The sequence below is a fragment of the Paroedura picta genome, chromosome 12, assembly GCF_049243985.1.
Source record: "Paroedura picta isolate Pp20150507F chromosome 12, Ppicta_v3.0, whole genome shotgun sequence".
Lineage (NCBI taxonomy): Eukaryota > Metazoa > Chordata > Lepidosauria > Squamata > Gekkonidae > Paroedura > Paroedura picta.
Genome location: NC_135380.1, coordinates 24661183 through 24688063, shown reverse-complemented (window position 1 = coordinate 24688063; position 26881 = coordinate 24661183). Strand labels below are relative to the sequence as shown.

The following is a 26881-nucleotide window of genomic DNA, read 5'->3' as shown; positions in this document are numbered from 1 at the left end:
GCCGAGCCGCCCCCGCTTTCCCCCGCCCCAGGGGCCCCGATCCCAGCTATGGCGGTGGCGCCAACAGCTTCGCCCTCCCCGCGGCCCTGCCCAGGCTCCGGCAGCTGCCGGCCGCTGCCGCGCCAGCTACGACTGACCCGCCCGCAATGGGAGCCATGACCACCCCGCCAGTCCCTCTGCCGGGAACGGCTGGCGGCGGCACACCTGCTGGCCGCAACGCTGGAACTGCGCCAAGAACTACGGCCCCCTCAACTCGCTCCTCACGACCATCAGCCCCAACAATGTCTCTTCCCTGCCCTGACATCCAGCAGGTAAGGCCCGCGCTGGGGGGAGGCCTGCCCGGGCCGCCAGCCCATTGGGGAGGGTTTCAGGCCGCCCCATCTACGGCCTCGGGTATGCCGCCGCCCGCCACCAAGCCATACGGCCACCGTCGCCTTCCTAGCGCCCATTTTATTGCTCTTTAAAATGGGCTTTCTATCTAGTTATTATATAAAGAAGGTCAGGAATAATAGAGTAGATTTAAAAGTTAACCTTGCTACCATTTTCCATTGCTGTTTTCAATGCCCTGATTTAGTGAAAGACGAACCTATTTTAGTGAGGAAGCTCATCTTTAATTTAAATAAGTCCTGTAAATATTCTGTCCAGCAGGTTTTGTGTGGGGAAACTGTAGAGTTCAAATGACTATAAGCTCCTGATAAAAACATCTTTATTTCCTAGGTCTTTTGTTCCTGTGGTGTTTTTTTTCTTTCCTGCCCCGCTAGTGTTGTGTAAGTACTGTTGAGTTGCAGCCAACGTATGGTGACCCTGTACAGTTTTCAAGGCAAGAGACCTAACAGAGATGGTTTGCTATTGGCTACGTCTGTGTAGCAGCCCTGGAATTCCTTAGTGGTCTCCCATCAAAATATTAACCAGGCAACCTTGCTTAGCTTTTGAGATCCGACAAGATTGAGCTAGCCTGGGCCATCTGGGTCAGGGTGTCCTTAGGCATTGATTATTACAACTTCTTATTTCATTTTTGACTTTAAGGGTTTTTAAATCAGTTTTACTTAGGGTTTTAATAATATTGCTAGAGTAGATTTTTTTTGAAAAGCTATACATTGTCTCAATAGTAAATTTTACTACGAACATGGGGTAGAAATCTTTGTCATTAAAAAGAATCATTGGTTCCTGTCGTTCAGAAGACAGCTATATATAGATATTCACAAATTACTCTGTGACCATATTCAGATGTCACAATGAACCTTTGTTCATAATGGGCATAATTTCTGCTTGTCTTCCATACCTGTGAACTTTGTTCTGTTTCCTCTCAGGTTTTGAAGCCTTCAGTCAAACTCCAGTTTGCTGTGACATATGAATTGAGGTGGCTGAGTAAAATTGAGCTTGCTTCCTCTCTACCAATTTGGGATTCCTAACCATGCGGGTTTGTGGGGAAACCTTGAGATTTACACAGCCAAACAGTGATGATCTGGGGGGCAGCCACAGGAAAGACTTTGCTTTTATGTCCTTTCTGGGCCATTTAGTCATCTAGTGTGGAAAGACAATGTATTAGATGAATCCAAGATGTGATGCAGCAGATGAATTGTCAGGTTAAAATTTCCTTGTGTTATCAGTTATGCCTCACCTTTTAAAAGGATATTTATATGTTCAGATTGTCTCTATGCAAGGATTCAAACCCTGGACTTCAACTTCCTTCTCTTTAATAATAGCATGGTAGAGGTCATGCTCTGACACTTTTAAAAATCTTTATCCATTGGTGCCTATATATATTTGTGAAACAGCCTTGGGGGATGAACAGTCCGGCTGTCTGAGCTGGAATATGGCCAATCAGGGTACAGCCAGGTGCACCCTGATTGGCCCTGCCCCTACAGCTCCCGCCCTTCCTCACCGAGCCCTCGTCTCATAGACATGCCTGCCTGCTAGAGCCAGGCACGTCTGTAACTCTCTGCCGCTCCAGGACTCCAGGTAAGAGGCTCGGCTGCCGGGGCGTGGGAGGGGGGAAGGGAGCGCTTCCCCGTGGCTGGGAAGCGCTCAAGCCGCCGGGGGGGAGAGGGAGCGCTTCTCCGCGGCTGGGAAAGCACACGCAGCGCCTCTGCGAGGCACCGATTGTGCTTTCCCGGCGACGGGGAAGCGCTCAGGCTGCCGGGGAGGGGGCCGGGAAAGGCAGCACTTCTCTGCAGCCACAGAGGAGGGGGGCCCTTCACTGTGGCCCCGCAAGCACACCTGGCGCCTCTGCTGAAGCGCCTGCTGTGCTTGCCGGACCCCAAGGAAGCGATCTCTTCCCCCCTCCCCCCCTTGACCGCTTCCAAGGGAGGTCCCTTTCAAAGCTCGTTCTTAGGAACAGGCTTTAAAGCTAATATAAAATATAAAAGGTCTGCGTTGCACAGTCTATGAACACATACCTCTGAAGATCATACTGTCTTTTCCATGGAGCTCCTGTAGTCTCCTGAAGGGTGGGCAGCGTTGAAATTCTGGTTTAGGGATTTCCTCGAGATTTGGAGATGTTCCCTGGGAGCAGAGTTTGGGGAGGGGACATAATGCCATAGAATAGATACATACCAGTATCCAAAGCTGCTGTTTTTTCCAGGTGAGCTGATCTCTCTAGAACACCAGGCCCCACCAGGCAACCATAAAGGTGGGATCAGAAATATTCCTGGACTATTGCTAGTATTTTGGATAAATAGTGCTTTCAGTATTTAGAATAGAAGCCTGTTTATCTTTCACAACTTTGACCTATTCAAGTTTGAGTCCAAGCTGCCTCAATAAAGTAAATATGTTATAACTAAAACATTTGAGGCAGTTATAAAGGATACGAACAATGATTGACTGATTGGAATAGCTCTTTGCATCATTTATTTGTATTGTTATATGTGGTGCTCAAACTACACAGAGGGGGCACTACATATTGTATAGGTGGTACTTCATACCTGTGAAGATCAGTGAAATGTATATTGCTACCTCTGCAACTTGTTGGAGGAGCTGTAGTTCAAATGAAATGTATTTCTGTATGGTTTCATGATTAATGTCTTCTGGAATTCAGTGTTTTTAGAATTTAATAAAATTATCAAAATAAAATTATCACTGGACCTTAAATTAGAAATACTGAATTGGTTTGGAGATAATTAAAATTTGATATATAATTTTTTTAATTTTTAATTTTTTTTGCCTGTTTAAAGTTTTATATCAACACCGGAAACCAGCAGTTATTAGGCATGCAACAGTTTGTGATGAAATGTATGTTTGTGGGTGTGAAGTTCCCCTGGCAACTTCAGCAGGGCTAGCTGGAGATTAAAATTTAACTTTTTTAGGTGATATGAATGAGCTCAGAAAATAGATGTTTTACAGAAATCATACTAATAGATTAAATTTAAAAGCAGTCACACAAGTGCAGAAACTTTTTGGAAACTGCTCTTTTTAATGCCAAACTGTAGCAAAACATTCACATGGAATCAACAAAACTTTGTGAAAGTAGCATCTGCCCCCTGAAACCACTATGCAAATATTTACAAAAATGCTTAACCTTAAATTTTGGAATTTAAATTTCCAGTGCCAAAATTGACTTTGTTTTTTTGGATCTTGATGCCTTATTCTCAGTCTGTTGTGACATGTTCTCATGTTTTTGTTTCCAGCAGTTACATTCAGAAAATCATGTTTTCTTTTGTTTGAAATTTGGAATGCAGTGAACTCTTCATTTTTAAGTTCTGGTAAATTGGTTCAAACCAGATCTAGTTTTGTACCAGCTACTCCAATAACACGGTGTTCCAGTGCCCCAAAGTGATCTTGCTAACGTTGGGGTTATTTAAAGTGGATCAAAAGTAATGCAGATCTAAATCTGCCTCGCAGGCATTGTAATAAGATAGGCCTGGGCTGATTGTTGGTATGGTACTCCTGAGGATTAAATTTATTTTCATGGTAAATCAGAGGATAGTCTTTATTTCTTTGACAAGTCCACATTTCTCAAAGCCAAGAACAGCAAGGCATGAAATACTATATAAATATAAAATATTTTTCCCTAGCACTTTTTGAACTTTGTTGCTCATATTTTTATAGTGTCACAGGCATATCTAGTCTTTTCTGCCTAAGAAAGAGAAACAAGTAAGAGAGTCAGACTTCCTCTTTCTGTTGTTTAAGGAAGTTAATGCTTAAAGTTACATAGGAGTAATGGCTTGAGCTCTGTAGTTACAACCATTTCTGACCGTTATCAGCATACTAATGGTACATATGCCAGTTGTAACGACTACTTCAGCAATGGCATGGTGTACAACAGTCATTGTTACTCCTGCTTCTATGGGATATTTGAGAGTATTTCCATGAACCCAGGTGCCACAGGAACAGCACATTGTATGCAAGTCAGCATCTTGATTATCATTAGTGATAATGTTGGCAGGACTTTCTCTCCCCTTTCTGTGAAGAGGGAAATTGATGTTTTGATTAACAAACTTGATCAAGCATTTCTTGGAGGAATTATGTTCAAGGGGGACATTGTAAGATCCCAACTGGAAAATAATTTTAGCATTTGAGACCAAAAGGTTTTTGGCTCTTTCAAAAATGTGGTTCACTGACATTGACTTACCATAGGGTTGCACTGTAAAAAATAAAATGGAGTACTTGAAGCATAATGGGATTAAAGTGTTGTAGTTTCTTAGATGAAGGAGACTTCGGGTTCACGTCCTCACTTTTTCTTAAGTACATCATAAGGTGGTTTTGAAAATAAAAGGGGTAGGGAGAAACAACATATGCACTCTGAGCTCATCAAAGGAAGAAGCTCTATAAAAGTACAGTCTCTGTTGCTGTTTGCCCCTAATACAGATTTGTGAAGCCTGATAACAAAATATCCTGTCTAACTCATTGATTTTAGTGTTTATTTGATGAGTAAAGATTATATTCATTTTTAGACTGTATTTCTCACTAAAAGCAGATTACAAGTACGATAAACTTACTTAGCCAGCAAGTAAACTGATTACAAAATATGATGACATTTGAAGATTCCTAGTGAAACATTACGTCAGCTTGGTATAGTGGTTAGGAGCACGGACTTCTAATCTGGCGAGCTGGGTTAGATTCCACGCTCTCCCACATGCAACCAGCTGGGTGACCTTGGGCTGGCCACAGCACTGATAAAGCTGTTCTGACTGAGCAGTAATATCAGGGCTCTCTTGGCCTCACCTTCCTCACAGAGTGTTTGTTGTGGGGAGAGGAAAGGAAAGGAGATTGTAAGCCGCTTTGAGGCTCCTTTGGGTAGAGAAAATCGGCATATAAGAACCAACTTTTCCTCAATGAGGCTGGGGTTGAAGAACACTAAGGGAGGAAACACATTATCCCAAACACAGGGCACTTGCTGAGCTGATTCGTTACTCTACAGCTCTTCTCATTCGACAAAAAAAATTATTTGCATATTTTGTTAAACAATAGAAGCAAGGGGTCCTTCCTAACAGCCTCAAGCAGGCTGTTTCACAATGTGGAAACCACCATGGAGTATATGTGTGAGATGCAATTTTGCCTGTTTGCAGAGTGGGAGAGATATGCAGATTCTGCTTGACTCTCAAGAAGATCTAGGCTGTGGCATTGTGTACCAACTGGATTTTCCAAGTTGTCCTTAAGGATAGACCCATGTGAAGTCCATTATAGTAGTCTAAGCCTTGAGATAACCATCGCATGGATCCACATGGCCAGGTCACCTGAAGGTAGGAGGTCCTCTTTCAAGCTAAGTCGAATTGGTAGAACACCTTTTTTGTTTCTCCAGCAATGAAGCTGAATCCAGAGTCACCCTGTGGCTCTTAACTGAGTTGGTGACAGAAAGGAGTACTAGGAGCCCCATGTCTTCCCTTAGGGTCTTGGCCTTTCCACTCAGCATTACTTCTATCTTGTCAAGATTGAGTTTCAGCTTGCTTATCCTTATGGCAGTCAGGCAGTGGGTTCAGAGGCTCTATAGCATTGTTAGGCAATGTGGTTAAAGAAATGTAGAGTTAGGGTATCAACAACATATTGATGGTACCCTGTTCTAAAACCTTGAAATTATTTCTTCTAAGGCCTTCATAGAAAGATTGAATAGCATGGGGGATAATACTGAACCTTGTGGAACCCCAAAGCAGGTCTATAGAAAACTTGTCCTACTGTAATCTTGTTTATGAGGAATGACTGAAACAAATCCAAAGCACATCCCTTAGTCCCTGCTTCTACCTTTAAACATCTCAACAGGATGGCATTGCCCTCTGTGTCAAGGATTGCTGACAAGTCTAGGAAAAGCAGCAGAGAAGCATAGCCTTTGTCCATAGATGAAGGTCATGTACTTATGCCACAGGCACTGTCTCTGTCCCATAGTCTGGACTGAAAAGGATCTAGGGTTGGAAATTCTTCTGGGAATCTGGTCCAGCTTCCTGTCTGCCCTATGGTTTTTGTATAGCAATACATAACTGTCAAAGTCACCTCTACTGGTTCAGTAATCAGCTGCTGACCTACCAAGTGAATGTCATCAATCATACAAATCTTTACTGAATGATGAAGACAGGCATTCTGATTTAAAGTTAAATCTGTAGGTTCAGAGGAATGTTTTGTAACAATACTAGTTGGCGGCGACTTCCAGGCAATGGGGGCCCCTCTGCGCATGCTTTCCGATTGGCCTCTTGGGGTTCTGTAGCCTAGACACCCTGCCCCCCCTTAACCAATTATTTATACTGCTGCCCGAGCAGTGTACAGATTTGTAGATGGTTGCTTTTCAACTGGAAGTATGGTGCTTCTTGATGTTCTGATATATGTTACTCAAGATATTATAATTTGTGAAAGAAAAAGTATATGTGCCACTTTAGGAGATCAGAAAACCACAGTACTGAAGTCCAAGTGTTATGCTTGAGAGATGTTCTTGATGGTAGGGGGTTACATTCTCATTAAAATAATCTATATTGAGTTTCTAAGCTACTTAATAGCTGTGGAGTAGGGCTTGTTTTAGCAGTGGAATACAATTTTCTTAGAAAATCATTTGGGTAAAGTAGGGCTAGCTGTAAGATATGCTTGTTGCTAACTCTTCTAACTTTGTTTCATCACCACAGTTTTTTCAGTTTAGAATAAGCACAGATCTTGAAATATTAATGAATGCAGAAATATACTTCAGAATAAAATGTGGCTTTTATCAGAAGTTTATGACATGAATTTATGCATCTCAGATTCTGGAATAAAAACAATACTGAAATAATTGTTATGTCTGTTGTGCTAATCAAGTGTTATGACTTTACATTTTTCACAGATATGAAATTTGAACACATTTCTTTGCTTTTATTTTACATAAGCAGGAAGGCTGCTGCCTCTGGCATATGTAGAAATGTCTTTTGTAGAATTTGTAAAAAACAGCAATTTGTATCCAGGATTGTTCCAAAGTGTTGGGGTGCCTGAGCATTAAATATGCCTTCTATTGGCTGTGTTTCATGCACTGAATCCCTTGCCTTTCACTTTGCTGCCTTCACTAAGACCCAACATTGGGTGCAGGTGGCAATCACTTTACCTTGCCTCCATGGTGGGACTTTCTCTGTCAGCATCTGGCCTTGGTGGAGTTGAGCAAATAAAGAAATACCTCCTATGTGACACATTTCACCACTGGCAGATTTTACTCCCAAGATGCTGTGTCTTCATCTGAGTTGTCTAATAACGCAAACAAGGTTGGTTGTGATTATGTATTCATTTTCATTTTTGGGAAGACAGCTGTGTATCTTTCAGCCAAGGACTGGCTTGCATAATCAGTCTTTATTAGGTCATTGCATCTGACCTGCATTTGAAAAGATCTCATATTTTCCTTGTAATCCCGCTATGCTGTAAAATTGGGGCTGAATGAAATATTTTCTATGTAATGTATCCTGATGGCCTGGGAAAAGAGATCAATACATTCTCCTGAAATGAATGTAATATATACAGTGTCAAAGTCAGCTAGTTTGACTTCTCTAAGCACTGACTGTCTTGGTTCTGAATAATTTATTGTTGTGAGAGCTGGCCCATCACTTTTGACACATTTCTGCTTTGCTTTGCTTGGATGTTGGTGCTGTTTCTGAGTGTGGTTCTTGATACATGATGTGTTGCTGGTGAACAACTTGATTAGCACATCACTCCTTTTTTCTTGGAAAGAGCTTAAAGATAACTTTGAAGACTGCATGCAGTTTCACCACGAGAATTTATTTTTAAAAGAGCACTTTACCTACGTACTTATTTTTTGTTTGTTTGTTCTACAGTATGGTCTTATGTCTGTTTTTATACATCATTCAATAACTTTTTCTGTCTTGGAACAAAGCATCTGTTCTGCTAAATATAATCAAAATTAGTTTCTTCAGAAAGCTGTTGTGTCAACAAGCAATTTGTAGATGTCTAGAAAATCACTGGGAGGCAACACAGCATGTGGGTCTCTTCCAAGAAGGGTAAATCTAATTTTTCCCTGGATTTGGAAGTAGTTGGAGAAAATCTACATGTACAGGTTTTCTCAAGATAGAATAATATCCCAGTTAAATATGTGAATGCAGGCGGGGGGGGGGGGGGGGAGAGACAGAAATCTCAACCCATGCTTTTTCCCTTGAATATTTTTTCAGGTTTTTTAACAGGGAAATTGGAAATTTGGGACAGTATTGACAGCCAAGGTTTAGCACTAGTCTGTGGCTGGAACTGTATGGTTGGTAGCAAACCTGAGAGTCCTGATCCTGTGTTTGATTTCCACATGTAATGTGGGGTAGGAGTGGAGAAGATCATTTGCCAGAGAGAAGTGGTGGTCAGGAGATAATATGCTTCACCCTTATCCTGCTTTTCCTTTGTTCCCCCTCCACCTTAGGAGAAAAAATCCTTCCTGTTTTTCTATTTCACAAGCAATCCAGGGATTAGGAATCTTCTGTTTTCTAGATATCTAGTTCAGGTTTGAAGGCTGATTTGGGCACTTTGCTTATCAGATATATACATGCAAACATGAAAAGGTTTGAGAACTCAAGTATTACATAGATATTCTCATGCTTGTCCCAGTTCTGTCAGAGACAAACCTAAATTTCCCACTGCTAAATTTAAGAAGCAGCCCTAATAGGGGGGTGGTCTTAATGATTCTGGAGTGCAGGACAAAAGTGAGGGCTAGAGTCCCCCCACGTCCTCTATTTCCATCTAGTCACTCTGAACAAGAATACTTATGCCCAACTTACAAGTGGATGTGTTCTAGACCAGGGGTAGTCAACCTGCTGGCAGGGGCTCATGGGAATTATAGCCCATGGACATCTGGAGGACCACAGGTTGACTACCCCTGGTCTAGACACTTCTAAGTCAGGTGTTTGGAACTCAGAATGTAGTTTCCTATAAAAGATACATGTATTAGATGGTGATTAGCTGCTCCAGTTGCTCCATAGCTGCCATTGCTCCAATAGCGATTCTCAGCTTGTCTCCTGAAAACTATCCAGAACTCAAAAGGTGAATCTCTTCCTAACCTACAGGAATCTTTGAAGGTTTTCTTTTTTAAATGTCCTTTGTCTAGTTGCCATGCATGTTTTGTAGAAAAAAAGTTTTGTATGAACCATATTGGTTTCCACAAAATCTGGAAAACAAGATATTTAAAATAGCTTTTATTAGGACTAAACAAATTGATCCATGGTACTGCAAGCTTTTGACCTTATCAGGCTAAAGAAGGAGAAGGACATCTACAGTAAGAGACCAATGGTTGTTCTGGAATGCTCAAAAGCTTGTACCATGTTTTCTTTCCATGTTTTCCCAATAAAACCTTTTGCATGGGTTTTGTTCTTATTTTTGGATACATCTTTGTAGCCTTGTATTCTACTTTACCATGCACTGTCCTGATTGTGCTTCACTTAGGTCAAAGCCAGAGGTGGGGCAGGCAATAGCAAACCCTAAAGGAGAGGATGATCTCCCAAGTGCCAGAATCTTTCAGGTATTCCCAGCTGTCCAGCATCCTGCAAAACCTTGTGACAGATTTTGATTTTCACTAACTTCTAGGGTGGAAGGGAGTTCTTGAGCAGCCAACCATGCATGCTACTGCCAATGCCAAGCCATATCTTTATTTTTGCCATCTGAAAAGTAGGGGGGAAATGTGAAACAGAAAATACAACCCTTGTTTTAAATAACAAAATATATATTATTTGGTCAGAAAAAAAGAGTCACACAAAGAGTCAATGATAATCGCTGGACAGCTAGATGTAGTTCCTGCTAGATGCCCCCTCCTTCTGTAGCTGCTGGTTAGAGAGAGCTCAGGATTCAGTGAAACTTTCAAAGGTTTTCTCTGAGGCCCTGGTGCAATTTCTGCTCCACCTACTTCTGATCTTTTGTCCTTCTGACAAGGTAGGGGGCAGTAAGCTAGGTGATACCCCATCTGTGGGTATGTGTGTCATAGTGGTTTGAAGGAGAGGTGGTTAGCGCCAAGGCAGTAGTCAGGCCGAAAGGGCTACAGAAGAAAACCCTGCATGCTGCCCTTATGAAGATCAGGTATCCTTCTAGGTGCTGAAATGCACCTTGCATTTCACAGCATTTCACTAAAGGACAAAATATTGTACTAGGGCTTTTTTCAGTACTTCCCCAGATTTCCAATTTTTCCATAAGAAAACCTGGTGTGGGGGGAAGTGGCAGGTACACTGCAGGGTGGGGAGATAAGAAAGCCTAGTCCCATTGTGCTGCAGGCCCAGTAGGTCCCCTGCAGCATTTTGGAATCATCCAGGTTCAGCTCTAAACTGCCAGTATCCAAGGGTCAGATTTGTGGATGCCATAATGTCTAATTTGGTCCTCAGGTAGATATGTTACTGGGAATTCTGAGAAGCGTCCTGTGTAACTTTTACTCTAAAAATGAGGGCCCTGGTTCTAGGGGTTTTTAATTTTTCCAGCCAGAACCAGCTTTGAGGAATTATAGCTTGCCCTGTTAGGGAAGAATGCAGGTTTCTGCATGTTTACCCAGATGAGGTCAGTAGTGACTCCCTGGGACCATTTCCAATTGAGAAACCGGTGGAGGGGAGATAACCTGAATTGGACCTGTCTGTGTCTGATGTTTTAGAACTTCCAGTATTGCGTCCTGTCACAATGTTTATTCTGTGATCTTGTGATGGTCATTCTCTCAGCCTAACCTACTTCACAAGATTGTTGTGAGGATAAAGGGAAAGGAGAAGAGGCACACCATGTATGCCACTCTGAGCTCTATGGAAGGGAGAGAGGATCAAACCAATAATAATTTTAAATTTGTTTTGAGTATTACAATAAGGTGATGTATGTGAAACACTTTGAGTACTCTGAAGCAGTGGTCCCCAACCCCCGGTCCAGGGACCGGTACCGGTCCGTAGATCAGTTGGTACTGGTCTGCGGCTCCTCCTCGTCCTCCTTCCCTACTGCTGCCTCTGGGACTGCCCTGCCACTCTGCCGCCAGCTCACCTTTGGTGCTCTCCAGTGGCTGCCATGGCTGGAGCTCCCCCTTGGCATGGCACTGCGCAGCTGCTGCTGGCAGCACCCCCCAGCGGGTGGTGGGAAGTCAGGGGCACCGGCGGGAAAGCAAGTGGAGCAGGGGCTCAGGTGGTGGTGGCGTCCCTTGGCAAAAGACTACCCCCCCCCGGGCCTCAGTAAAATTGTCAAGTGTTGACCGGTCCCCAGTGATAAAAAGGTTGGGGACCACTGCTCTGAAGTACTATGAGAAATATTATAACTCTTTGTGATACAGTGATTAGAATGCACGTGTGTATACATGCAAAGTACAAACTTTTAAATGGACTCCACTGTGTGTGGGATATATATTAAGGTAAAGTTATCCCCTGTGCAAGCACTGAGTCATGTCTGACCCTTGGGGTGACGCCCTCTAGCATTTTCATGACAGACTCAATACGGGCCTTCCCCAGTCATTACCGTTTTACCCCCCCAGCAAGCAAGCTGGGTACTCATTTTACCGACCTTGGAAGGATGGAAGGCTGAGTCAACCTTGAGCTGGCTGCTGGGATCGAACTCCCAGCCTCATGGGCAGAGCTTTCGGACTGCATGTCTGCTCCCCTACCACTCTGCGCCACAAGAGGCTCTTGTGGGATATATATAAATATATTTAAAATCTTCTCTGAGATATGTGTGGGAATCCGAGTTCTCATCTTGCTGTGGATGGAGCCTCAGCGTCTTTCTTCAGTTACCGATGGATGCCGAAGAAGCTAGGAACGGAGCTGTTGCATTCCAGTTTGTTTCAGATTTTCTGCTGCTTAGTGCAATAAGAAATCTTCATCTGTTTTCAGCCTTGTTTTTTCTTTTAAGAAAGCCAAACAAAAAAAGTCCTAGGGCATTTCTTTTACCTCCACCTTATTCATTCCTATGTTGATTTTCTCCGACCACATCCATTTTCCGCAGCGGCTGCCTTTCAGCAGAACTGATCTGTGGCTGTGGGAAGTGCCTGTTCCTACAGGTCTTCCTTGCTGGTTGCTCAATAGTAGATCAAAAGCCAAATAATAATTAGTGTCAGTGAGCACCACAAAGGTGATTCCTTTGTGTACTGGATATCCTTCTACGTGCTGAAGGTTGCAGCAGCAGATGTTTTAGGAGCTTTTGAAGTTCTGTGTTGTAATAGTTAATGGTAAACTTGATGTGATATAATATGCAGTTTGTGTCAGTTAACATTTACAGCTTATCTGTTTCAGGCCTTTTTTTTTTTTTAGCTGTCCCCATATACCATGTTTTATTCTGTGTACACAAATGCATGCCACTATTTATACAAATACAGTTATGACTCCCTGGGAAACCAATAAAAGCATGAATAATATGGCTCAAGGTATTGATCATAGAACACATGGTTCTGCCAACATCTTCTCTGTGCCCCACCCTTGCCTCCAATTAAGTAAAACTGTCACAGGAATTGAAAATCAGAGGGTGGCAGCTAACAGCCAGCCTATTTTAATTTCTGTTCAGCTGCAGCTGTATTGGGCTGTTAATATTGTCAAAACCGGCACACAATTTATAGAAATTACCCTCAGTCCATTCGAGCAGCTTTAGTCCCTGAAAGGATGGTGTATATTCTTCTCACTGCTCTTGTGTAAAATATCAACATGGGGCTTTGGGACGGAAGGGACCATGATCTGTTGGTGGCAAGTGGCTATGGATGAGGAGGATAGTATTTATTTGATACGCTCTCTGCTTCCCCAGTGTTTGCCTCAACTCCTGAGTGGCTTTGCATTGTTGCCAGTCCCAGAAATTCACAATCATATAGGACAGAGGTTATAAGGGGATGGAGGAGGGTGTGTAAACTGAAAACAGCAAAAATATGATATTGATCTCCCTTCCTTCCCTCTATACTCTTCTTATGTATAAAACTAGGGGCCAAGCCCATTGCATTCAGGAATATAACAGGTGCTAGATTGTGTGTGTGTGTGTGTGGGGGGGAGAACTCTGCGGATGGCCTCTTTCTACCCCCCCCCCCGGGACCTGGAAAGGCCGCAGGCAGCTGTTAGGGAACTCACTGGCAGGGGCAGCTCTCAAGCAGCAGGGATCTGCAGCCTCTGAGCCTTGGATGGAAGTGGAAGGAGGAGGGGGGTGGTCAGGAGTGGGGGACGGAAGGCAATTGGCTGGCCACTGGACAGACAGGCAAGCCGATTGGAGGAGGAGGCACTCACGGGTGGGACAGCTGCCCTGAGTGGGTGTTAAGCACTGAGTGTCACTTAAGCCATAAGACATGGTCCTCCTCCAAGCCCTTACCCAAAATATATTATGTGGAACAGATGGGAGCTGTTTCTCTCTGTACAACTCAGAATTCTTCCCTCATTTGTTTAATCATCTAGAAACTGAAAAGTTCACTGAGTTCTGCAATTCAAAAGCCTCTCATAGAGATTGTTCACCCAATGCCACCCCAGATGATAGTCATCACAATGGGTATGAAAGCAGTTTTCAAGCTACCCACATGCAACCAGCTGGGTGACCTTGGGCTCGCCACGGCACTGATAAAACTGTTCTGACCGGGCAGTGATATCAGGGCTCTCTCAGCCTCACCCACCCCACAGGGTGTCTGTTGTGGGGGGAGGAATGGGAAGGCGACTGTAAGCCGCTTTGAGCCTCCTTCGGGTAGGGAAAAGCAGCATATAAGAACCAACTCTTCTTCTTCTTCTTCTTCTACTGGGATGTTCTTTCCTCCCACTTCCAGAGCTGGCAAATGTCAGTGGGAGACTGTTCCCAATCTAGGAATTTGTAGAATTTCACACTTGACTTTTGGTAAAATTTGTATGATAAACATATAGAAGACTGACAAGTGCTGGAGTCTTCTTGTTTAGAGGATTCTTCCTCTTCCTGTGTTGCTTTATCTGCCAACTGAGTTTGCTTAATAATAGCTTCAGCTCAAATATGTGAAAAAATATAATCTTACTTTCAGTTGACAAATTTGTTGAAGTACTAGATACATCAAGGTTGATGGCACAACAATATGTATAATGGCATATTTCCTAGTAGTGCACATTTGACCTCCTTTAGTTTGTTTTTTCAGAATGCCAAACACCCAGATTTCAGGGCTTTTATTTGTGTTGTGTTGACTGTTTGGATGGAGTGTGTTTATAACCCAATTTAAAGAATTTCTTGCAATGCATTGGAAGCAGGAAACTGGCTAGGGAGACAGTAGAGTTCTTAGATGACATGAAAGGATTGCTCCAGGAGGACTGGGACATCTCAGAGAAATGGAATGAATCATTCTTAGCTGTATTCACTGTGTATGGTGATTACTTACAACACAGCTCTGTTTTTAAGGACGGATGCCAGAAAGACCAATTCATCTAAAGGTGACTAAACTGGCATGGATTGGCTATTCAACTTATAGGAAAAATTCCCAATTGATCGTTATCTTGAAGGTCACCTACCTTCCTTAACAAACACAAGATCAAGATAACTCAAATATACAGATATAATGCTTTTTCAACTTTAGTAGTCTTCTTTAGTGGTCTCTTAATTGTGAAAATAGCATTTTACCAGACAGACAATGTCAGAAATCTAAAATACAATGCCATCTTATAGAAAAACAGAAATTAAACCTTTTCAGCTAATCCTTTTCTGCAAAAAACTGTTTCTATGGCAAAATAAATTTTCAGCCCTTTAAAAGACCATGTAATATTTACAGTGGCTGTTACAAGTTCCACCCAAAACAAAGCAATGGAAAAAAACTGGCTCATAGGTACTTAGGTTGTACACATACATCCTAAATGCATCAATATATCCTTTGCCTCCAATTAAAATAGGTTTGTTTATTGTACCAGTCTTAATCTCTATAAGGTGACTGAACTGTGGGCTCACTAGATGGCCATGGACTACAATTCCCATGAGCCCCTACCAGCCCCTGCCAGAATTTTATCCATGCCATCTGGAGTGCCACTGTTTGACCACTCCTGCTCTGTAAGATGGCCTGGTCAGTGGTACCAACAATTGGTGTCAGCTCACTTGTTGCCAGCTGATGGCAATGGAGAAAATACAACAGGTAAGCCAACTCCCGTAGTTGAAATTGCTGGCCAGATCTGAGTTAGTCTATCACTATTGGCTTATAGTGCTTGTTTCTGGGACATTTTACCTGTTCCTAGTGACTAGAGATGAAGTTCTAGGGTTTATGGATAATTAAAAAATTAAAAAGTCACCAGGTTATGATGGCATACACCGCAGTTTTAAGGAACTCAAATGGAAAGTTATCACCTAAAAACAAGTTATTCCCAAAAATCTATTTAGCTTCCAGAGGATTGTAATGTAAACAATAGCAAATGTAATACTGATTTTAAAGAAGGAATCCAGAGGAGATCCAGGAAATTACAAGTGGGTTAGCTAATGTTTGTTCCAGATAAATTGGTAGAATCTATTATTAGAGAGAATTCTTAAACACAAAAGAAAAATAAGCTCTACTGTGGAAGAACTGAGACAGCTTCTGTAAAGGGATGTCCTTTACAGGTTAAGAGCCTCTTGTGGTGCAGCCGTCTGAAAGCTTTGCCCATGAGGCTGGGAGTTCAATCCCAGCAGCCGGCTCAAGGTTGACTCAGCCTTGCATCCTTCCGAGGTCGGTGAAATGAGTACAGCTTGCTGGGGGGTAAACGATAATGACTGGGGAAGGCACTGGCAAACCACCCCGTATTGAGTCTGCCATGAAAATGCTGGAGGGCGTCACCCCAAGGGTCAGACATGACTCGGTGCTTGCACAGGGGATACCTTTACATTAACCTTTTACAGGTTAACAAGCAAGATGATAAGGGTAATCGGATGGATGTTATATACTTGGGCTTTCAGAAGGCTTTTGAAAAGGACTTCACCAAAGATTCTTGCATAAATTTAGCTGTCATGGGATAATAGGGTGGATTAAATAGGTTATATAGCAGATATTAGGGGGGAAATGGACAGTTCCTGCTGTGAAGGAAAGTGAGCAGTAGTGTCCCACAAGGGTTGGAGTGCTGTTATTATGCTCATTCATTTTTTGGAATTGGAGTGAGCATTGTAAATCCAAGATTGCAGATGACACAAAATTATTCAGAGTGTTGTAAACCAAGGTGGATTGTGAAGAACTGTTGGAGATTATCTGCTAGTTGGGTGTGTGGGCCACAACCTGGTAAATTAAGTTTACTGTTGATAGTGTTGATCAAAACATTAAAAAAAAAACTTTATGTATATGCTCTTGGGGTCTGAACTGACCGGGACTGAGAATGATAGAGCTCCAGTGATTGTAGTAGAAAACATGATGAAAATGTTGACTCAGGATGCAGAAGCAGAGAAAAAGGCACGTCATGCTGTGGCTTATTAGGAATGAGGTTGAAAATAAAAAGACCAGTATTGTCTGTTGTGTCCTTATATAGGGCTACATTGTGTCCTCATTTGGAATATTGTACACCTTTCTAGTTGCCATATCTCAACAAGCATATTGCAGAGCTGCCAAAAGTATAGATGAGGGTAACCAAATTCATTAAGGGTTTAGAGCATCTTTTCTATGAATCTGGGACTACCTGTTATAGAAAGCTGAGGGGAAACATGATAGAGGTTTATAAAATTATCCATGAAGTGTTGAAAGTGGAAAGGCAGAGCTTTTACTCCCGTAATACTAACTCAGGGCACACAGTTAAGTTGATGGGCAGGCAAGAGTAGTTAAACTGCAGAATTCATTGACAATGCTTAGATGGCTTTAAAAGAGGGTAGATGGCTTTAAAAGAATGTTAGACAGATTAATGGTGGATAGGTCCATCAGTGACTACCAGCCTTGTGAATTAAGGGTAACTCCATATACAGAGGCAGCTAACCTTTAATCTCAGTCCTTGGAAGCAGCTTCAGGTGGGTTCTCCATCTTTGGAAATTTTTGAACAGAGGCTGGATAGCCATCTGATGGAGAGGCTGATTCTGTGAAGCTTTAAGGGGGTGGCAGGTTACAGTGGATGAGCGATAGGGTTGTGAGTGTCCTGTGTAGTGCAGGGGGTTGGACTAAATGACCCTTGAGGTACCTTCCAACTCTATTATTCTATGATTCTAAGAAGAGGAAGAGCAGGAAGAATTGGTTATATGATACTTTTCTCTACCTGAAGTCTCAAAGCGGCTTACAATTACCTTCTCTTTCCTCTCCCCGCAATAGATACCCTGTGAGGTAGGCGAGGCTGAGAGAGCCCTGATATTACTGCTCAGCCAGAACAGTTCTATCAGGGCTGTGGTAAACCCAAGGTCACCCAACTGGCTGCATGTGGGAGAGCAGAGAATCCAACCTGGCTCTCCAGATTAGAAGCTTCTGCTCTTAACCATTACACCAAGCTGGCTCTAAAAGCTTTGGCCATTCAGGACAACTGGTTGATTGCTGTCTGAAACAGCATTCTGGACTATATGGGCTTAAATCATGTTTTACCAACCATTAGAGTTTAATAAGCATAGAGAAAAGCGTGATACGGTTGAGTTGTTAGTCTGTCATCTCAGGAATCTACCTGCCAATTCCATGATAATTTGATGTGTTCTTCTTGTGGCTGGTGGCATTTTGGACATTTGTGTTATGTTCACGAAAGATGATGTTTTCAGCACTGTCATATAAACTGGCTGGACACGATATTCTGATTTCACATGATGAGAAAGAATGGAGACTGTCTAGCCTTCTGCACTTCTTTGAAGAATTGGCTTTGGACATAGATTCTGCAGTTTAAGTTAGAGAGTTAGCAATGAGTCATGAGGATATGGAATTTCCAGAAGCATCACAATGAAAAAAGATTTTTGTTTTAAAATCCTTTTCATCTTACAAAGCATATTATCATCTGCAGGGAACAACCATGTAGCAACTATTCCCACTGCACATCACCCATGAATGGAGTAAGCATAACATTTAGACCAGATGTAAGCCACTGTGTTATGTTATTTGCTGTGTTATAGTTCGGGAAAGAGGTTCCTGGGGGGCTGTTTGATTAGCAGTTACTTGTATGTGCATTCTGATATGTCTCTCTTTCATTATCAAAGAAATTGAAAGCAAATTCCATTGATTGCTAATAGATCTCATGTGCCAGACTATTTTGCAAGATTCCCTGGGGTGCATTATATGCCAGTGAGCTGACTGGTAAATGTTTTTGAGGGTGGTGCTAGATTTTGAACATTGTACTGAAGCTTGTTGCAAATAATCCTTAAATAGCTCCAAAGTTATGATTGGTGGATATTTGTTTGTATATTGTGGAGGGGTGGAGGTACTCCCCGAATACTGATGCTTTGAATATGTGTGTCTTTTTCTACACAACAAAATGGAAATCCATTACCACAATGCCACTCTTCTGCAGTAGGCAATTAAATCTGCATGGTTTAATTATGGTGTGAGTCTTTGATAATTACACATTCTTAAGCAGTGTAGAATCCATAGTGAAACAAAGTTTTCTTGCAGTATTAAGGACTACAAATGATAACTTGGTGTACTTATTCATTAAAATGATTTTTGGACACTGTACTTGGTACAATACTAAATTGCAGTTAACAATTTTCAAATGGCTTACTTTGTTGAAGCAGAAGTAAAACACTATAAAGATTATATTCTTAAAGCTGTTTCTTGTGGTCATTGGTATGTTTTGCATGTTCCTGTGAGAACCTAGATAATTTACAGCGATTAGAATGTCTACTCTACATTCTCAGCAAGCTTGTTTAAAATCGCAACCTTAAAAATGCAACATGTTAGGTATTAGTCTGTGGAATTAATTTCATCTGAAGTTTATCTTCATTATTTTTGAGGTGGCTAACCCTGTTTAGAGCCTCTTGTGGCACAGAGTGCTAAGGCTGCAGACATGCAGTCTGAAACTCTGCCCATGAGGCTGGGAGTTCAGTCCCAGCAGCCGGCTCAATGATGACTCAGCCTTCCATCCTTCCGAGGTCAGTAAAATGAGTACCTAGCTTGCTGGAGGGTAAACGGGAATGACTGAGGAAGGCACTGGCAAAGCACCCCATATTGAGTCTGCCATGAAAACGCTAGAGGGCGTCACCCCAAGGGTCAGACATGACCCGGTGCTTGCACAGGGGATACCTTTACCTTTAACCGTGTTTGGTTGGAGAGTGTGCATATGTTTATATGTGTGCTTGCTCCTAAAATCCAGTTGTCTCTCCTCCTCTACTCTTGTATACCTTAAAAGAAAATTATTGGTTTGCTTTGTCTACAATGTACATCGCTGAAGTTCTAGGAAAAGAGAGATACTCATGGACTCAGTATGTCCTTTATGGAAGCAAGTTCTTGTGTGTTAATTGTTTCCATTATAATGGTCTTGCACCATTGTTTACCAGAAAGCTGAAGAAGATATGTCTTCCTGCAGTTGGTAAAGTATGGATCCTTTTTGTAGCTATTTTGTTCTTCTTAGGTATGGATGTAGGGCACTGGAAATGGAAGCTAGGTGGCACTATTGGCTTGGGATTGTCTTTTGGTGTTGATTTTCCTTGCCATCAAATAGTCTTGGCTAAAAAACCAAAATGAAACTATGGGTGCTATGTGAAAAAATATTGCATTCTGGACTGACTCTTCCTGTAAATATAATCAAACAGATCTTTTTATACTCCCATCGCAGATCTCAACAAAAGCCTCAAAGCTCCATTTTGATTTCCAAAATTGGACTGCTGTCCAGTCGGTTTCTTAATGAATCAAAAATAAAGACATTTGTACTCTGTTCCTTCTCCAAGGAATTCAAGGGGTTTTTTTTGTTCTTTTTTCCTTTCCAACCATGCTGTGTGAATTGCCCAAGGCCACCAAATTTATTTATTTTATTTACATTACTTATAATCCACCTTTTCACTGGGATTTAAGGCGGATTAAACGGAATAAGTCAGTACAAACCGCAGCATGAGACATCCAATTGAAAATGCAATAGGATTTGACATGTAGAAAAGTGGAACCAATTATAGGTGGAGCAAAGCATAAGTATGAACGTGACAAGTTAAATGAATGCTAAAATAGCATAGTCAGAACCTACTTACAACAACAGATTATTTCCGTAGTGCTTCCTTGAATTAGTAAGTCGTAGACAGGAAGTTTTAATATCTTTAAACAGCTCCGCGGCGCGACTAAATAATAGAGTAAGGGCTGTCTGGGAGGAGTTAGGGCGGGCCCTGTCTGGGATAAAAACTCAGAGGGTGTCCATCCCGGGGTGTCCATTCCAGGCCAAGCTGCCATTGGCTGCTTCGCCCGGTCGGGGAATCACCGCATAGACTGAACTGCCAGCCGATGCGGTGAGTCCTCTGACCGGCCTGCTCCTCCTCCTGCTTCTCCCGGCCGCTCCAGCAGCTGGGAGAAGGCCCAGCCTTGCTCCGGGGTGGGGTGGGGGGCTTTCTGCCTTCTCCCGGCCGCAGGAGCGGCCTCGACGCGTCTAAGGCCCAGCCATGCTCCGGGATGGGGGGCTTTCTGCCTTCTCCCGGCCTCAGGAGCGGCCTCGCCGCGGCCAGGAGAAGGCCCAGGAGAAGGCCCAGCCTTGCTCCGGGGTGGGGTGGGGGGCTTTCTGCCTTCTCTGCTCCTGCGGCTGGGAGAAGCCCCGCACGTCCCCCGATGGCGCCCTCTCCAGCTTCTTCCGGCCGCAGGACCGGCCGGGAGAAGCCCCGAACGTGCTCTGGGGGGTATGGCCGAGCCCTCTCCTGCTTCTCCCGGCCGCGCTTCTCCGCCCACTCTTGCCTAGCGCCCATTTTATCTCACCATAAAATGGGCTTTAATTCTAGTTAGCTAAATAAAACGTGACTACTTTTGTTCTGTCCAGATTGCACATTAGCAATTATGATTACAATCAGTAGTTTGTGCTGTTGTATGGATGCTACTTTCTTGAACTTTATAACTGAGCTTTATGGTTGTGACTTTTTTGTGATGACCTGCAGTTTCAGTAATAATGTTGATGGATTGGACTGTGTAAAGTGCAATTGACAGTAGGTAAGGCTTACTGACGTGACAGTAGTTCTTCAGCACCTACATGTTTTAAGGATAAGGCTACTTCAGTGGATTCCTACTGTATGTATTCAGGATACATACATCAGGTCATGATCTGTGGCCCATCTAGCACTTCTGCAACTTTATGTTTAGGTGTCAGCTGTATTTATTGCTACTGTAATGATTGCTTTTGCTTTTCTAGCTATGTCAGAGGTATGTAGTAAGCCTTGTGACCATGTGGTATGTCTTGGTATTTTTAGCAGTTGTGTAATATAAAAACAGTTATTCTGTTATACAATCTCTAGTATTGTAAAAAAATCCTTTCTCATGTCTGTGTTGCCACCGAACCATCATCTTTTCAACTGAGCTGATAGAAAGCAGATGAAACTGGAGCTTTGCTACAGTCCTGGTACTTTTGAGGTAAATGGATTAATCAAATGAAGAATTTAACTAATGCAAAGCAAAAGTTCAGTTAGAAAGTTACGGACTCCTAATTTATCTGTGGGTTATGTGACAGAGTTGTGGTTTGACTTTTGAAAATGTTATCACTTGGTACATCTGGATTTTCCTAATCTGAAGAGGTTTTAAAAAACTAGCTCAGAAGTGGTCTGCATTAGAGTGTTTCAGTGTTCAGAGTACAGTATACTGACATTAACACTGTCTTGTGAATCTGGTTTAATAAATTAAGTGCCACATAATGACTGGGTTATAAAACAGGAAAAGTTTAAATTTTGCCTCAGCCATGGACTTGCTTGCCTTAGTGTCTTTATCAGCCAACTATCTGCAATATTGGAATAATAATACTTGTTCATTATATAGTAACAGGGTAAAGCAAGTTAATTGTTTCAACCAGTGTGAGTAAAGCATTGTAAAATAAAAAAATGTTTTATAATCTTAGACATAATTTGTTTGATGTTATGAAGATAAAACTGGTAGACATGGTGTAGAGTGGGGTACAGTGAAATAGCATGCAGGTGGGGTTTTGGAAGAGACTGTATAAAGGTTCTAAAGTTTTCTGAAATAGTCATTCCTTGTTCCCAAAGGTAACAGGTAAATTGACTATGAAAGAATGAGGTTTTGGTAACACAGAGAGAACTGTGAGCCTGCAAGTGGAGGGAAGAAATTGTTTAAAGGAAACTTTTTCAGAAACTACAGTCTATGTTTGCATTATTGGCTGGGTCTTAGATGTTTAAAATTTGCCCTGTTCACTACCTCTGGACCACTTTATAGAACAGTGCTGCTACACCAGGGGTAGTCAACCTGTGGTCCTCCAGATGTCCATGGACTACAATTCCCATGAGCTCCTGTCAGCAAATGCTGTCAGGCGCTCATGGGAATTGTAGTCCATGGACATCTGGAGGACCACAGGTTGATTACCCCTGCACTATACCACACTGGCCCTAAGAGAGGGAAACATTACCTGTTTCAACTAGCGTGCAAGTAATACAATCAATGAATTCAGTAGAATTGGCCTTTTAACCCTTGCTTAATTCATAATTTTCCTATTCAAGATTAATTGCAACTTTTGAAAAACCTTAACTTTAGAATACGTATTCTTTATTGCCTACAGCAGTAGCTGCATTAATGGACAGTCTACCCCCCACAGGTTTTACAGGAATAAATTTTTAGTTTCTTCATAACTGTGGGCTTCAATATTAGCCTCATGCTAAGTTTATTGAAAGACTGGCTGGCCTCACATTAGTGTTCTGACCATAAGCGAATATAAATGGAACTATTATTGGATAGAGATCTACTCAGTGGCAGTTTACCTAGTCATGCAAGAATAAGACAGAGGAGGCAGTGTAAACTGAGTTATCAACCAAGGGAGACTTATGTGGGCATAGTTGTGGAAGGGGAAAAGGAGTCTTCTCGGTGAGTCACCAATGGTCATTCTTTATGGGGCAATTGTAAGAAGGCTTGAGGAAATTGAAAAACCAGTTGCGTAGATCAAGCTCAGCAGCTGAATTAGAAAGCACACCCTGAAATGCTGCTTAATCATTGGAACAATCTGGAATATTTTTTTTCTTTAAAGCAGCCTATTTTTCTTCTTTTTTGCTTATGATACTTGTATATGAGTTTTATATGCTTTATAAATAAGCCTTTATTCAAAGGACTTTTTCTCATATAATATAGTACATTTTGTCTTTTTTGGGTTTTTTTGCTCACGTGAACTTTGTCTGGTTTAATGTTCTGTTTCATCAGTCTGAAATACTTTCATCAGACCAATGTTTAATTGAGTAGTTTTTCCTTTTAACTTTATTTCATAAATAAGACGGTTTAGGGCAGCTTGTTCTGCAAGGTAATGTTAATAAATGGATGAAATGAATGAATGAGTCTTTGCATGGAAATTCTCTCTGTCTTGTTTGTGCCCCCCCCCCCCCCCTCAGGCCACCTAAAGACAGTTTTAATATAAATCATCCCTGGTTTGGACTGACTGCTTATCCACACCACACCAGCTTGGGTATAGTGGTTTAGAGCAGTGGCTTCTAACCTGGCAAGCCGGGTTTGATTCCCTGCTCCTCTGCACGCAGCCAGCAGGGTAACCTTGGGCTAGTCACAGTCCTGCTAAGAGCTGTTCTCACAGAGCAGTCCTGTCAGAGCTCTCTCAGCTTCACCAACCTCACAGGATGTCTGTTGTGGGTAGAGGGAAGAGAAGGCAACTGTAAGCAGCTTTGAGACTTTCTGGAAGTCAAAAGTAGGGTATAAAAAAATAACTTTTTTTTCTTCATTAACTCAGGTGCTAGTGGTAATTCTGTTTTTACATGGCTTCCCAAGCTTCTGTACAACTAACCTGTCAGTTCTCTTACTAATTTATTATGACATCATGTTTCCTTACAAATACAATTCAGACTGGTCCCTTCCACAATCTAAACTTCAGCTACCAGGAAAGGCAAGGAAGATGGGGGAGAAAGTGTGTTCAGTTTAGTAGTTATATACCTGCTTAATGATAATTTAATGGAAAGGAAATACTAAATTGAAAGCTGCAGAGAAAGTTATATTTGAGCATCTAGGCATCACTCCTGTATACAGCTGAAAAAATATTTTGGATTCCTGAAGCTAGGATCAAAATAGGTTTTTCAGCTCTGTTGTGAATGAGGGGGTAGATAACAAGTGGCTGTGTTTTGTAGGTAACAGTTCCTAACTGAGAGAAGTTTTTAATATAATAAACTTGTCATAATCTTGACTTGCGCTGAGTCACACTATAAAAATACTTTATTGGTTTCTTTTTGTTTCATTTCTAGATACTATATAAACTACAGTGACTTCCAGGACCTAATGTTGCATGGTCCACGATGCTCTTCTGACTGTTGGAGGTGCTGCCCTTTTTATTGAAAACTTCTGTACTGGCAACTTCAGTAACTGTGTGAGTTTCCTCAGCATTTGGGGGAAACAATGGGGATTGGCAAGAACACCACTTCTAAATCTGTAGAAACTGAAAGCTCAACAGACGGTAAATATGAGGATGAACCGAAGCATCCTGCTTTCTTCACACTACCGGTAAGTAAAATACTCTTCTGTCTTCTGTCTTAGTGTCTTACTTTCTTTATTACGGTAAGTCAGTCTTTAAACAGTTCTTGTTTGCATTATTTTCCAGTTCTGAAATCCTAGTCCTACTTGCACTGTTTATGGAAGGTCTTTGTTTTAATTCAGTTTTATATTTTGTTATCTGTCTTGAATCTCTGAGAAAGATGGACTGTAAATAATAATACAAATGTTGACCTTTAATGTCATAGGTGCAAAACCACTAAGAAATATTATAATACACTTAAGATAATTTTGCTTGATGTATAGCTTTGCTAGCTACAGAGGTGCTAGGCTGATTCTACATGCCGGGATTTGGCTAGCAAAGTAAGTAAATAGGCTGCTTAGACAAGGGCATTGTTGTCCAGATGCCATTTACTGTACAATCAACTGTAGCAAATAATGTGTATGTATGCTTGTCCTGTCCTGGTAGCCCAGGGGTAGTCAAACTGTGGCCCTCCAGATATCCATAGACTACAATTCCCACGAGCCCCATGCCAGCGAATGCTGGCAGGGGCTCATGGGAATTGTAGTCTATGGATATCTGGAGGGCCACAGTTTGACTAACCTGTAGCCTAATGTCAACTGAACTTAGAACCTGAGCAGGGTTGGCCCTCACCAGTATTTGGATGGGAGACCGCCAGGGAATGCCAGGATTGCTACACAAAAGCAGGCAATGGAAAACCACCTCTAAATCTGTCTTGCCTTGAGAATCCTGTGGGGTTGCCATAAGTGAGCTGTGACTTTAATTCTGTTACTCCACCCACTGAAAGCTACAAGATGGCCAGCTGTTCACTTCTGTGGTAGAGAATATAATTAGGTTAGATCTTCTCAAAGATGGCAATCAGACATCCACAGTTATGCTTCCTGCTGCATTGGAGAGCACAAGAACAAACTTGGTTTCTTGGAGTATTGTATTGCATCTCTTTAACTTCCACTCTGAGCTCCTCCTGGCCAGATGGCCCAGATGTTAAGACTAACACTTCCATTGCTTTCAGTGAGAATAGACCTAAAGGTTCACTAGAGGAAGAGCTATTAAGTTGAAGGAAAGCTCCTTCAAGATGGCATCAAACTTTGTTAAGGAGAGTGGCTGTATCCACTCCAGTATCTTCCTGCGACTGTCTCTTCAGCACATGCTCAGGACTTCTAGTCAAGATAAGCTTATTTTTCATGTGTATGTATGAGGAAAGCAAGTTAAAGCAATTTCTTCTTCCTCCTATGTTTCCTTATTGCCTAGCCAGTGCATATTTACTAAGCTGATCAATCAATTAATCAGGCAATTTCCAGACAATCCTAAAACATTAACCACAAAACTTGCTTCCAGATAGGGAATCAAAAGAGTCTTCCAGTGATAGATTTTGTATAGTTTAACTACAATCTGGCAAATCTTCAGTATCGTAAAGAGTTGTTTACTGTTTATTATAATATGTATCTTCATTCTAAAAGGCAAATGTCCATATATGTAAAATAATGCACTCCTCTTTTTATTAGGTTGTTATAAACGGTGGCGCAACATCTAGTGGTGATCAAGACACAGAAGATACGGAGCTTATGGCAATATATACAACAGAAAATGGAATTGCTGAAAAGGTATCTTAACAATCTAAAGTATAATTGGAAATGCCGTAGCCAAATTAACCCTCCTGACTCATTTAACTCAGGATGCTTGCTCATGAAAGCTTATACCTTGAATAAATTTTTGTTGGTCTCAAAGGTGCTACTCGACTCAAAATTTGCTGCTTCGTACCATCACAGCTACTCACAAATCTACCAGAATAATACTGTGACTCTGAAACAATCTGCAGCTAATTACCTGTTTTCGTCAGAGGGGCCATTTAAGGACATGTGAGAGGAATACCTAGGTGTTATGATTATGTCCCTGCTCCTTTCCCCAGTGTGAAGGGACCCGGGGATGCGGCGGGCCTGCTCCTTTCCTGCCCAAGACCCACGGCCCGTGCCCGCTGAGGCTGCCCGGAGCCTCCACCCACGGGACCACCCACCTTCGCCAGGGAGGGGGGGGCTGCCTGCGCGCCCACCAACAGCTGCCGCCTTCCTACC

At 42.2% G+C, this 26881-nt stretch overlaps 1 protein-coding gene across 2 annotated transcripts in view; it reads left to right on the top strand.

Moving 5' to 3' along the window:
- Positions 1-26881, top strand: part of SLC23A2 (solute carrier family 23 member 2) — a 76983-nt gene that overhangs the window by 8988 nt on the left and 41114 nt on the right. Inside the window, exons 1-3 of one of the 2 annotated variants that reach the window (XM_077306797.1) lie at positions 1316-1360; positions 24544-24799; positions 26315-26413. In XM_077306797.1, coding sequence (XP_077162912.1) covers positions 24695-24799; positions 26315-26413 — 204 coding nt within the window. In that variant the 5' untranslated portion in view covers positions 1316-1360; positions 24544-24694. Of the gene's footprint in view, positions 1-1315; positions 1361-24543; positions 24800-26314; positions 26414-26881 lie in introns of those variants that run through there. The other variant, XM_077306796.1, reaches the window with a different exon arrangement.